Below are 14,631 nucleotides of genomic sequence, written 5' to 3' on the forward strand. Positions count from 1 at the left end.
GTCAAGGTTCAAAGACAGTCAAAATGAGTCACACTCATTTGATTCCCTGATTCTAAACATTCTGAAAATATATACTTAAACACTTCTATACACTGACCGACTTACCATCACACACTACTAATTTGACCTACAGTTTTATCAGGGCATAATAGCCTTAATTCGGGTTATTTTTTTCACCTAAGTGGTTAACTCTACAGTAACCTACAGTATTTGGCAGAATATAAAAGATTTGTGTGTATTGGGTATGTGTTGTGAAATTGTTAGATATTACTTGTTAGATATTACTGCACTGTCGGAGCTAGAAACACAAGCGTTTCGCTACACCCACAATAACATCTGCTAAACACCCGTATGTGACCAATAAAATTAGATTTTATTTTATTTCAGGTGACCAATATGATGTCATCCATCTGTCTTCTATCAGCAGATGTGCAACTCGGTGTGTGTGTGTGTGTGTGTGTGTGTGTGTGTCGTGTGTGTGTGGGTGGTGTGTGTGTGTGTGTGTGGTGTGTGTGTGTGTGTGTGTGTGTGTGTTGCGTGCGTGCGTGCGTGCGTGCGTGCGTGCAGCATATTCAGTCATTCATTATTCAATTAATTTCTGCACATCTCATTCAACATAACTATATGTTGGATGAGTTGAAATAGTAATTTGATTAAATGTCATTTGATTAAACGGCATGTTTGATGATAAACGTAATATATTCATATAAATTAATAATACGTAATATAAATGACCATTGGGGAGATGAAAGTGTAGCCTACTAAGGCATTAGTAGGCTGTGCGCTTTTGGCACACATATATTTGAATAGTAGTATAACAGCCTCTCTCTCATTGGTTAGTACTACAAGGCGTGGCAAGCAAGCCAGTCTTTAACGACGCCGCGGTTTTGTTGGTGGAAACTGCAATGGGGAGTAACCTATGCGAGATAGCTTTAAATCCCTCACAGCAATGAGGGACATCATGCCCATTTCCAGAAAGTATGGGAAAGCATGTTCAGATGTTCTCCACGAATTGATTAAACTCTAGGCAGATTATTGCTATTTTTACGCACAGATTAATTTCTTTTTTTCACTAGAATCAGATAAAAACAGTTGGACATTTTTAATGATGGAGGAATGTGCCATTGACACACAGAATCTTATCTCCATTTCTTTGCAGAAAATCCATAACTCCAAGACGCAAAGAGGAGGTATCAAGCTCCACAAGAACCTGCTAGTTACCTACGTCCTGGCGAACGCTAGAGACTTTTACATGAGCGTGGAGTTCGCAGGAATGTACAGCATACAGCMRAACGGGGAGATGAGGACTGTCTCTGATGAAAAGCAGGACTCATTTGAATTGACCGGGGACTGCGACGATATAGCTGGTGAGTTTTGCTGCAACTACAGCGGGGATTCGTTGGACACTTACCACTGCGCAGCACCACAGTCGGCTGGTTACCCAGTAATGGTGCCCGAAGCGCACACCCAAACGGTACCTGCCTGTCCCATGGCTCCTGTGCGTCATTGTGACTCTAACCCAGCAATGGTGCCCGAAGCGCACACCCAGACGGTAACTGCCTGTCCCATGGCTCCTGTGCGTCATTGTGACTCTAACCTGTTGGACTCGGAAATCAGCTGGGACTGTTATTCGGAACCTTACACATACAAATGGGACATTCTTATTTCAAACACACCCAACAATCAAAAGACTGTATTGGACTTGGACACACATGTAGTGACTACTGTCGATTATGGATATCTCCACGCAGACTGCGCGTCTTTGAAACAACATGGTCAGTGCCTGCAAAGTTCACCTAAGAAACGAAAAATTGACTCAAATTATGTTTCTGATTCCGATTACCTGTCTGACTTTTTGCCCATGTCATGCAAACAGATTAGGTCTGAGGACGTTTATTGTTGTAATTCCGAACAGCTGGACACAAATAACATCTCCAATCTAATGTCAGTGTTAGACTCGGGGTTTAATGAGCTGTTGAACAGGCAAACGGACTTGGAACAAGTAGGCCTAGTTAATGGACAAACAAACTGTTGCAAACAAGCATTGGCGGGCAGCGGTGCATGGACGAGAGCAATTGAAGCTTTTTGATCGACACACTTTTACTTTTTTCTACACTCCATTGATGGTCTSAAATAAAATATGTATTTTACACACTTAACACGATTCTCCACTCATTTTAAAAGCTGTTGAACTCAATTTCACTTTTGCGGAGAGGGCCCTTTCTTGATCCTGCACCAGCATGTTGCCTTCATGTGATAGGCACGAATGTGTGACGCAGAACGAGCTCCACCATGCGATAATAGAACATAATTACACCTATTTTGCACACAAAATGTATAGATATCACTGCCGTGAAATTATAAGAAAATTACCAGGTGTATTGTGCATTTTATAGGGCAATATAGGCTGTTTTAATTAGGCCTTTGGTAGACCAAGTTCATTTTGTTTAAATATGTCTTACATAATTTCTGTGGCATGCCATCATACTTAATGATGTCCCTCCACAAAACAAGGTAGTATAATTTTGGTAACTAACTAATACATGTTATTTACAAACTATTCAACTACATGAACGTATGTATCAAGACAGTATGATTGAATATGGGAAACAGTGTATCCAGCTGTAGACATAGGCTATATAGTTTCCCATCATGCCCGGAGGGGGGCGTAGAGATGTCCGACATTACTAAGTAACTTCTCAACTGGTAAAACTTTAGGCGTGGGCTATGTCCTTGACATGACAGCTCGAGGTGTTTCTTTACACAAACAACAACCAAAGCCTCGCGGGGACATTTCTATGCAATTATGTTGGGTCTTCTTTTGAGAGTCGTGGTGAGTCAAACGTTTTTATAATTCATAAATGCGCAGTTATGCACCCATAACTGAGAGCAGCGCGTTCACTATTACTGCTGTGTATGTATGTATGTGGGGGGGTGCATACTGTAACCTATTTACCTCATATATTAGGCTACAACATGGATAACGTTTCAAGGTTCATGTCTATATCAGATCAATACTGATAACAATTAATTGAAGGACAGTGGGTTAAACTATTATGCAATATTTTAATATAGACTACAGCTTGCTTTTTATTTGTGTTTGCAGTGGTGGGAAAAGTACTGTCATAGCTTGAGTAAAAGKAAAGATACCTTAATAGAAAATTACTGAAGTAAAAGTGAGTCACCCAGAATTAAGTAAAAGTCTAAAAGTGTCTGGTTTTAAATGTAGTTAAGTACAGTGGTGGAAAAAGTAGGCTAGTTGTCATACTTGAGTAAAAGTAAATGCCATGAATCAAATTGCACGGTTTTATTTTTTTTAWTTTTTTTATTTACTGACAGCCAGGGGCACACTAAACACTCAGACATAATTTAAAAATGTAGTACTTGTGTTTAGTGAGTCTGCCAGATCAGAGGCAGTAGCGATGACAACGGGTTATATTGATAGGCTAAGTACTCAATTGGACCATATTGCTGACCTGCCTGAGCATTCGAAATGTAAACGTAAATGAGTACTTCTGTGTGTCAGGGAAAATGTATGTGATTAAAGAATACATTTTTCTTTAGGAAATGTAGTGGAGTAAAATGTTTCAAAAWTGTTAACTCCAATGCTTCCCACAGTTGTGTCAAGTTGGCTAGATATCCCTTGTGTGGTGGGCCATTCTTGATACACACGGGAAACTGTTGAGCGTGAAAAACCCAGCAGCGTTGCAGTTCTTGACACACTCAAACTGGTGCRCCTGGACCTACTACCATACCCCCATTCAAAGGCACTTAAATATTTTGACTTGTCCATTCACCCTCTAAATGGCACACGTACACAATCCATGTCTCAATTGACTCGAGGCTTAAAAATCCTTCTTTAACCTGTYTCCTCACCTTTATCTACACTGATTTGAAGTCATTTAAACAGGTGACATCAATAAGGGATCATAACTTTCACCAGAATTCACCTGGTCAGTTTTGTACGCTCAGTATATATTCTAACCTGAAGAAGCTGTCAGGAAACTTGACAGTCAAGCACAGTCCAAACAAATAGTGTAACAACATGCTAAACYTGACAGAGTTGCTTTGGTCTCAAGTTTCTTAGTCATAAAATGTGCAATCTAACAATCTATTGTTTGCTTTGGTTTTTGGATTCAGACAGAATTATWCTTATCCTTAATATGGTGTCTGTTTTCTTATGTTCTGGTTTCCGTTGCAACGGCCCAGACCCTTTGGCCTCTATTTCCAGCTGGCGTCAAGCCAGCGCAATTGCCATTGCCAGACGGCATCCCAATCCGCGTCCTAAGAGCATGCACAGGCCAGCTGACTGGAGTGTTTACGGACATAATACATCTTTCACTATCCCAGTCTGTTGTCCCCACTTGCTTCAAAATGTCCACCATTGTTCCTGTACCCAAGAAAGCGAAGGTAACTGAACTAAATGACTATCGCCCCGTAGCAATCACTTCTGTTATCATGAAGTGCTTTGAGAGGCTAGTTAAGAACCATATCACCTCCAACTTACCCGACACCCTATACTCACTACAATTTGCATACGGCTCCAACAGATCCCCGGATGACGCAATTGCCATTGCACTGCACACTTCTCTATCCCACCTGGACAAGAGAAGGACTACTAACGGAGGGCTGAGGATGCCCCCATCCACATCGACGGGACCTTTAGTGGAGCAGGTCGAGAGCTGCAAGTTCCTCGGTGTCCGCATCACAAAGAAATTATCATGGTCCACACACACCAACACAGTTGTGAAGAAGACACGACAATGCCTCTTCCCCCTCAGGAAACTGAAAAGATTCGGCATGGGACCTTAGATCCTCAAAATTGTATTGACTGGYTGCATCACCGCTTGGTATGGGATCCGACCTCCATGCGCTACAGAAGGGTGCGTACGGCTCAGTACATCACTGGGGTGGGGCCGAGCTTCCTTGGCATCCAGGACCTCTATACCAAGCGGTTTCAGAGGAACATACTATTTATATATGTACTGCTGTACTACATTTTTTATTATTTTAGAATTTTTGTTTATTGTGTGCTTGTTTGACATTTACTGCTGTGATTGATAGGAACTTGGAACATAAGCATCTCGCTGCACCCGCCATAACACCTGCTAAACGTGTACGCAACCAGTAAGATTTTATTTGATAAAAAATGTTGATCCGTTAAAGCTCTTCTATTTTCAAACCCTAGCGCCAGGATTTGTAATTTCTGTTTTATGTGAGCTTGCTCGCTCTGAGGTGGGAGGGGTGGTAATATCTTAGTTGTACCCTTAAAAACGTGCGCGAAAGTGCCAATTTCAGTATGCACTGGTGGGGATATTTTAAGACCAACCAAAAGCTGGTCTTAGCGGTAACCCAGTTGGTTATGGCATGGATTTTGACAACGGAAGCGCAGCCTATCCAGCCTTGACACACATTACCCATATGCACATGGAGTTAGAGATGCACTACATGACCATAAGTATGTGCACACCTGCTCGTCGAACATCTCATTTCAAAATCATGGGCATTAATATGGATTTGGTCCCCCCTTTGCTGCTGTAACGGCCTTTTCACTAGATGTTGCAACATTGCTGCTGGGACTGCTGGGACTTGCTTCCATTCAGCCACAAGTGCATTAGTGAGATCGGGCACTAATGTTGGGCGATTAGACCTGGCGTTCCAATTCATACCAAAAGTGTCCGATGGGGTTGAGATCAGGGCTCTGTGCAGGCCAGTCAAGTTCTTCCACACCGATCTCTACAAATCATTTCTGTATGGACCTCGCTTTGTGCACGGGGGCATTGTCATGCTGAAACAGGAAAAGGCCTTCCCCAAACTGTTGCCACAAAGTTGGTTGCACAGAATAATCTAGAATGTCATTGTATGCTGTAGCGTTAAGATTTCCCTTCACTGGAACTAAGGGTCCTAGCCCGAACCATGAAAAACTGCCCCAGACCATTATTCCTCCTCCACCCAACTTTACAGTTGGCACTATGCATTGGGGCAGGTAGCGTTCTCCTTTCATCCGCCAAACTCAGATTAGTCCGTCTATTTCGAAACATGTACCTTATTACAGAAAAATAATAGCTTGTTTTCCTTTTCGTTTGATTAACAAACAAACCCTTAGTAGGCTACCCTTACCCTACTATTACGAAAGCTGGTTCTACAGCAATGGATCTGGTGTCTTTTTTATCCTGGTCATGCGTTAGCCTGCAAGTAGCCTATCCATAAAGGGTTTCTAAATTGTCTACTCATGAGGCTTTTGCCGACATGCTTTTGCATTATTCACAATTCACATAGGTCTACCTACTGTGCATACTCCATTCAGCTTGTATCCATCCCCATTTCCAAAGAGCGCTTCTTGTCCGGTTACCAAAGACGCGCTCCTCCAAACAGGCCTAGGCTATATCTTGCTTATTTAGAACGTGCCTCACACATACAGTACAATTTATGGGAACCATGTCTTTTTTATTTGAGGAGAAGTGTGATTCGTAAAGGCCTATACTCGTTGAAGCCAATTACAACAATGTTGACTGTCAACACTCTAAACATATTTAGCAAACCAAGGTTATTATAGCCATTTATGTGGTGTAAGCCTGTAGTTTGTTTTTTGGCAATAATACAGTAATACATAAGTTGATGGGCCAGAACCATAGACTTGGATAGACATAGCATCTCTGTATCTGTATCATGATGGCATCTGTGAGAGCATGGGCAGCACCATTGAGGCCATAATCTTGAGATAGTCAATGTTCTTCTTCTCAAGTAAAATTCATTGGCTGATCCCTCCTGATGACACGGCTGTCACAACTCCAACCGTTTCATTAGGTCATGCCAACCAGGTCATCAGGAAGAATCAGTCAAGGAAGTTGGAAGTCCCACCCAGTTGACTAAATCAAAACGGCAAACGTCCTGAATGGAGCTGCCCGTGCTAACACAGGCTTTTGGCCACTACAGGACTCCATACAACTTTATGGCCAGGACATAAATAATAACTCAATCGATTTAAAGAATAAGCGCCTAGATTGGTGCAAGAAATATGGTGGAAGGAAACTCTCTTGCCCATGTTTACACCAATCCAAAGGTTTGTTCTAACATCTACTTCGTTAACAATCAAGTACCTTTACCTTTATCTGACAGAAAGAGAGAGGAAAAAACAACAAATTAAGTCTTGGCCCATTTCACATGTTACGTTTATGTAATATTAAACATGTATCACTGACTAACCCCTTTAAAAAGTTTCATAAAAACAGCTGCAACAAAAGCAAAAAATATAAACAATACAATATTTCTTCACAAATCTATCAGTTCAGACAGCCAGCCAGCTTGTGTGTTTCTCTTCAACCAAACAATATTTTTTGTCTTATCTTCAAGAAGACTCTGCGTTCCAGAGAGGTGGTCATTCGGTTTCTCAAGCCTGATGACAGTTGTCCACAGACAGAGAATATTCTCTCCACAAACACTTAGGATGCAGTGGCAGAAACCAGATCCAGTGCCACAGGGCAGTTTGCCTGGCAGAACTTGAGGGGTGACTGTAAACATGCCCCCCTTTACATCTTCCAGGTATTTCCGCAGCTTACAAGGGACACTTAATGCCCTGCCAGGTTGACCCTCCGGCTGGAAAGTGACCTCAGACACAATCTTCGATGCGAGGAAGCTATATTTCTGAAGCACAGTGGTAGAGATACTATCTGGATTAATCGTGCTGGCATCTTCCTGGGGTCCTGCTCCACGGCTGTACTCACAGATTTTCTGAAGTACAAAAGACTCTGCCTCCCTAATCAGGGGTTCCATCTCTGTCGAGCGAAGTGCCAGAGACCCACTTGGGTCCATCAGGCAAGCTGCTGCAGGGGTTGGATCAAAGTTGGCTGTCAGTGGATTCAATATGCATGCGAAGCGCTCACACAGTGACTTCAGGAGGACCTGTGCCAACTGTTTTGCAACAGTATTTGACAGCAAGTGCGCCTCAAGGTTGAGGAGGCACACCACCACATCAGACAGCGACTGGCTGTCAGTTTGAAGTTGGTCAGTGTGGATTGAGAACGGCTCCAGCAACTTCACAAGCTGTTCTAGCTTGGCCCAGTCACGCTCCATGCTCGCCCTTGGATTTCTTCCATGTTAGCTAGTGATAGTGATGCACAAGCTAGGCCTATTTGAAACATTGGCATCTACTGATAGCATTTTCCCACCAGATTCAGAAGCTTGAAAACCCCATTAGAAAATAAGCTTAAAAACCCCATTAGATTTTTGTCCAAAGTATAAAAGGTATGATGGTTTTTATTTTAGTTCGTTTTGCAGTCAAATATAATAGTTTTAGCTTTTCAAATGTTTTAATTTAACATTTTTATTTAAGTTTACTAAATTGTTTTTCCAATGTTGTATGTATCATGGTGTTGACAGTTTCTGGCCAGTAGGCCTACCAATCAGCTCTGTGGTGTTCACCCAACATTGCTGATATATTTTATATGCTAATGAGATTATCAACTTAATATTTCAGAAACTTAAACTAAATATCAACGTAGATACTGTACCGTATGTGTGGTATTTCAGTATGTCATATTGATTGCAAAACAAATTCTTTATTAGAAATGCAATGACACAGAATGCATTTTTTCAGTTAAGGCCGGGCTTGGTGAAGCCATGTCGCCTCGTCAAGCCGATGTCAGTGACCATCCTCCCAGAGAGGTCCTCGCATCACCAGGACAATTTGCCCAAGCTGCCCGTGCCTCCACTAAGGCAGACATTTGAGCGCTACCTGTTGATGCTGGAGCCCCTGCTCAGTGAGGAGGAGATGGATCACACACGCAAGCTAGTCAAGGAGTTCCTCATTCCTGAGGGAGTGGGAGACAGGTTGCAGAGGAGCCTGGAGCGCAGAGCTAGCAACAAAGAKAACTGGGTGGGTACTGTCATAGAACAGAACTGGTCACATAGAGCAGAGATGGGTACTTAGTAGGGCAAAGCACTGGGTTGTTCTGGGTTGATTGGCAGGAACAGATACCTGTATTATATCCTTTATGCACCTACAGTATATGACATGTTGATGGTCTATAGCATTATCATGGCTGTTTGTGGATGTTTATGCAGCTCACAGAGTGGTGGATGCAGTCAGCCTATCTGGATTCCCGGATGCCTGTGGCAGTCTATTCCAGCCCTGGGGTGGTCCTGCCCCGCATGACCTTCCAAGATCGCCAAGGACAAATGAGGTGAGCAACAAAGAACCATGCGTGTCTGAGACCACTGTACCAGCCATTGCTACGAGATTATACAGTAGATGCCTACCCTCCACCAGCACTAAAACATTTTAGGGCTGTCTCTACCGATCCGTGAAAAGGACATTTTATAGGCTTACTGCTTAGTAGAAAAGTCAGTAGAAAGTGATTGACTTCAGTGTTGTAATCCGCCATAGCTCTGTTGAACTTGAGAATAAGCTTGAGTTTCAGATGACCTTTAGACAGACTCCCCTTTCATGCTGGCTATTTTAAGCACATTGGCTGCTCATAGCATTGCTCAGCTTTTTTGGACCGCGGAGACCCACGTGCGCAATCAACATTGCGGACAGTGCCAAACACATGCAATAGAAGATGACACTAGAGCAGACTTTAATGCTCATATGAAAAGTCAATGATTCAACAATATACTGTACTGTAATGTACACCATTGTATCCACTAGACTAGAGTGACACAGACAGTTCAATAAATGCAGAGATATAGAATCAAAATAGACAGATATCATGGTTCTGAGTTGGACATGCTAAGCAAGTCTGGTTGGAGATATGAGGACATGGAAAACAATGGTGCACTAAAGTGTATTGGAGTTGATTATGTGAATAGAACATGAGATGCTGGAGAGGTAAAAGGCTGAATCTCAGTTGGATGAGGAAATACCATATAAGGTATCATACTTAATTACTCAATAGGGCGGCAGGTAGCCTAGTGGTTAAGAGCATTGGGCCAGTAAGCGAAAGGTTGCTGGTTTGAATYCCTGAGCCGACTAGTTAAAAAATCTGACGATGTGCCCTTGAGCAAGGCACGTAAACCTAATTGCTCCTGTAAATCACTCTGGATAAGCGTGTCTACTAAAATGTAAATCAATGTTTTCTGCTCAGGTTTGCTGCTAAATTGATTTCAGGAGTTTTGGACTTCAAACAAATGATTGACAAGTGAGTAATATTGATATAGAAAATATTATCTATCTTAATGATATACATCTAATATATATTTGTCACCCCAGTTGACTCTCTAACTCTGTGTCACAGTGAGACCCTACCTATTGAGTATTTGGGTGGGAAGCCTCTGTGTATGGACCAGTACTACCAGATCCTGTCCTCCTGTCGTATCCCTGGACCAAAGAGAGACACTGTGGTCAACCACGCTATCGGGAAAGTGGCCCCTACTCACATCACTGTGGTCCATAACTTCCAGGTACACTAGGGTGTGCTATTGCTTTGCTTTTCTCTCTTTGACGCTGCTTTATGTTGCTACAACACAAGAGAGGAACTCAATAACATTGTTGCATTGTTCGTTTATTATCTCTAACCCACTTAACCAGAACCTCAAATGCGTATTGACCTTCTCCCTCTGTCCTTAGTTCTTTGTCCTGGATGTGTATAACAGTGATGGCTCCCCACTGACGGTGGACCAGATTTACATGCAACTGGAGAAAATCTGGAACTCGTCCCTGCAGAGCAACAAGGAGCCTATCGGCATCCTGACTTCCCAGCACCGCAACACCTGGGGCAAGGCCTACAACAACCTCATCAAGGGTGAGGCCAGGGAGAGCCTTGAATGCTAGAGAAGGGTCTTTGGAGCGCATGGAGTGACCCACCAAATAAACAAAACCCTAGTCATAACCCAGTCTTGAGCCATAACGTAAGAGTGACTGGATGCATCCTATCACTTTGCACATACTGTTTTAGACGTATTGGTCGATGGTTTCCTCAAGGTCCTTGTAAGTCGCTCATTGTATCGTTTTCTTCCTTAGACAAGACAAATAAGGAGTCTGTCCGTGCTATCCAGAAGAGCATATTCACAGTGTGTCTAGACGCCCCCATGCCACAGATGTCTGAGCAGCGCTACCAGAGCCGCGTCGCTGCCCAGATGCTGCACGGTGGAGGGAGTCGCTGGAACAGTGGCAACCGTTGGTTTGATAAGACGTTACAGGTGAGCTCTGAGACTAAAGCTGTAGAACAAAGGTTGCATCCTCCCTGATATATGTTCATATTTTTACTCAAAGAGTCTCTTGCATTATTCTACTGTATTCATACATGTATTTTAAGTCTTATTGTTATAACGTGTATTATTTAATCCCCAGTTTATTGTGGGAGAAGATGGTACCTGTGGTCTGGTGTATGAGCATGCCCCAGCTGAAGGCCCACCCATTGTGTTCCTGGTGGACTATTTGGTTGAGTACATGTAAGGCATAACAAAATATGTTTATTTCATTCATTGATTAATGGTACACAGCACTACCAAGGTCATTGTGTACTACAGATAAAAAGGTCGGCGCTGGTTGCCATGGTTGCAATGGCTATTTTTCCAACCAGAGCAGGTGCATTATGCCTGAGTGTAGCAAGCATTTTGAAGATTCACTATTTGTCAGGTTTAGATTGTGCCTGATCCATTTGAAAATGATCTTTACTACCATTTGAAGCCCACTGATCATGGCCAAGCTGGAATCACGATCCTGGCCTGCTACTGAATGTGACTCTGCATCTCTTGAAGTATCAAATCAAATCMAATTTTATTTGTCACATACACATGGTTAGCAGATGTTAATGCGAGTGTAGCGAAATGCTTGTGCTTCTAGTTCCGACAATGCAGTAATAACCAACGAGTAATCTACCCTAACAATTTCACAACATCTACCTTATACACACAAGTGTAAAGGGATGAAGAATATGTACATAAAGATATATGAATTAGTGATGGTACAGAACGGCATAGGCAAGATGCAGTAGATGGTATCGAGTACAGTATATACATATGAGATGAGTAATGTAGGGTATGTAAACATTATATTAAGTGGCATTGTTTAAAGTGGCTAGTGATACATGTATTACATAAAGATGTCAGGATGCAGTAGGTGGTATAGAGTACAGTATATACATATGAGATGCGTAATGTAGGGTATGTAAACATTATATTAAGTGGCATTGTTTAAAGTGGCTAGTGATACATTTTATACATGTATGGCAGCAGCCACTCAATGTTAGTGGTGGCTGTTTAACAGTCTGATGGCCTTGAGATAGAAGCTGTTTTTCAGTCTCTCGGTCCCTGCTTTGATACACCTGTACTGACCTCGCCTTCTGGATGATAGCGGGGTGAACAGGCAGTGGCTCGGGTGGTTGTTGTCCTTGATGATCTTTATGGCCTTCCTGTGACATCGGGTGGTGAAGGTGTCCTGGAGGGCAGGTAGTTTGCCCCCGGTGATGCGTTGTGCAGACCTCACTACCCTCTGGAGAGCCTTACGGTTGTGGGCGGAGCAGTTGCCGTACCAGGCGGGGATACAGCCCGACAGGACACCTATAATGCTTTGTGTTGTTTTAACAGGGGAAGGATGGAGGTGGTACGCGCTCCCATGATCCCTCTGCCCATGCCTCCCAAACTGCGCTTCAATATCACACCTGAGGTCAAGAAGGATATTGAGTCGGCCAAACAGAATATGAACATGCAAGTAGAGTCTGTTTGTGTTCCTAGCAGTTTCCATTCAAACATATCTTTGAAGTGTTTCTCACTCTTTGGCTACTCTTTCATTCACCAGAATGTCACATGACTTGGATGTGAACGTGGTCAACTTTGCTGACTATGGGAGAAATGTTCCAAAGGCTCACAAGATGAGTCCAGATGCCTTTATACAAATGGCTCTACAGCTTGCCTACTTCAGGTGGGTTTCATGAACAAAACAGTCAACATCTGAAACAGCAGTCGGGTTACCTTCACCTATCACTTTGAGACATATTGATGAGACATATTGATGAGACATATTGATGAGACATATTGCTTTTTCATCTTTCAGAATGTATAAGATGTGCTGTTCCACCTATGAGAGTGCGTCCCTGCGTATGTTTGCACTTGGTCGAACAGACACAATCCGCTCCTGCTCCAATGAGTCTCTCAAATTTGTCCAGGCAATGGAGGACGTAGCTAAACCAGTAGGTCAACTCTGAAACCTGAACGTTGACACTAAATAAACAATAAACCCTGACCGTCACTCTACTGTAATTATGTCTGTTTATCCCATATGTTGACAGAACACAGAGAAGGTTTCTCTATTGGACAAGGCATGCCAAGCCCACGTAGAATACACAAGCATGGTGAGGACTAGATGGAAATGGACATTTACTGTATTAATCCATGCTTGTCCCCACTCACTGCAATGTACATTCATTTTGTGTATGTCAAAATGAGCAGGCAATTCATGGCCAGGCCATAGACAGACATCTCCTTGGCCTGAAGTTGCAGGCGATTGAAGAACTGACGTCCATGCCAGAGATATTCATGGACACAGCCTATGCTGTGGCTGAGCATCCCAATCTCTCCACCAGCCAGGTATGAAGGCTGTTTATGTGAGGTATTTAGCATCCTAAAATACAACATATAACAGGACAAATTGTCGACAGTGGTTTGGTAATAATGTGTTTATTAGTTTTGGCCCACATTTGTACAGCTAAAGGTAATGTTTCACTGTCTCTCTTCTCCAGGCTGGTGCCAAGACAGACTGTGTGATGTGCTTCGGTCCACTGGTGCCAGATGGCTACGGAGTGTGTTACAACCCCATGGCAGACCACATCAACATTGCCATTACAGCCTTCAACAGTTGTGAAGAGACACATGCTGCCAACTTTGGCCGGGCTATGAAGAAGGCTCTGAGAGACATGAGGTCTCTGCTGGAGGAGACAGCTAAGGCCAAGCAATGAGTCCCCACAGGGGACATGGCTCCTCTTTGTGGCGGTGTGGAACTGAACCTGTGCTGCAGGTAGTGGGGGAAACTGAAGCCACCCGGGTATATCTAGTGCTGTAACATGGAGAGAGGAGAAGCACTTTGCAATGCGTTAGGTGGGCCTTGGGAAGATTTTGGGCCCTTCAGGTAGACGTGATGTGAGTGTTGGAGGGAAAATCCTGTAGGTGAGACAGTCCTGTAATAAGCAAAATAATATCAAGACTGTAAAGCGAGTATGACTGATGGAAAGTTATACATTTCATGTTGAATGAAATGGTATATCCTTTTCCAAATAGAAAGCGCCATATGTCAAAGAAAGATCCACACCAGATCATGGCAGAGACTATACTGTATTACAGGTGTACTATCTTAATTTGACCAGTTTCTCACAGCAGGACAATAATCCTGCAGCAACAGGAAATGTGAATTATTATGTGCGTTATTTAATGGACATTTTTGTAGGGGTTGATAAATTATTTTGTTAGGATAATTTTCTGCGACAACATAGTGATCAAATTAAGAGATTACATCTGTCTGTTTTAAGTTATATTTAAAAGTCATACATTATGTTGGTGCTGTCTTAACATTTATTTTTGTGCGATTCTATAGATGTGTTTATTCAGTTTGTTTACTTACATATTTGTTATTTCATATTTATAAAATAAGTTCAAACAGTTCTAAGTTATTTAAGTTCTGAAAATGTGTGCCATACT

The 14,631-nt window shown here is 42.6% G+C and overlaps 2 protein-coding genes across 2 annotated transcripts; both read left to right on the forward strand.

Moving 5' to 3' along the window:
• The first annotated feature begins 967 nt into the window (after nucleotides 1–967).
• Nucleotides 968–2,168, forward strand: LOC111957515 (immediate early response gene 5-like protein). The gene has a single exon (XM_023978359.2). It carries the CDS (start codon nucleotides 1,106–1,108, stop codon nucleotides 2,087–2,089), a length of 984 nt encoding a protein of 327 aa, XP_023834127.1. The 5' UTR covers nucleotides 968–1,105; the 3' UTR covers nucleotides 2,090–2,168.
• Nucleotides 2,169–2,706: 538 nt separating this feature from the next.
• LOC111957514 (carnitine O-acetyltransferase) lies at nucleotides 2,707–14,485 on the forward strand. The gene is made up of 14 exons (XM_023978358.2): nucleotides 2,707–2,833; nucleotides 8,597–8,875; nucleotides 9,064–9,182; nucleotides 10,086–10,139; nucleotides 10,236–10,401; nucleotides 10,568–10,742; nucleotides 10,961–11,139; nucleotides 11,291–11,391; nucleotides 12,529–12,648; nucleotides 12,740–12,862; nucleotides 12,995–13,130; nucleotides 13,230–13,292; nucleotides 13,390–13,527; nucleotides 13,680–14,485. The coding sequence occupies exons 1-14, from the start codon at nucleotides 2,807–2,809 to the stop codon at nucleotides 13,893–13,895; spliced, it is 1,896 nt and encodes a 631-aa protein (XP_023834126.1). The 5' UTR covers nucleotides 2,707–2,806; the 3' UTR covers nucleotides 13,896–14,485.
• Nucleotides 14,486–14,631: the final 146 nt, after the last annotated feature.

The sequence above is a fragment of the Salvelinus sp. IW2-2015 genome, linkage group LG33 (assembly GCF_002910315.2).
Source record: "Salvelinus sp. IW2-2015 linkage group LG33, ASM291031v2, whole genome shotgun sequence".
NCBI classification, from domain to species: Eukaryota; Metazoa; Chordata; class Actinopteri; order Salmoniformes; family Salmonidae; genus Salvelinus; species Salvelinus sp. IW2-2015.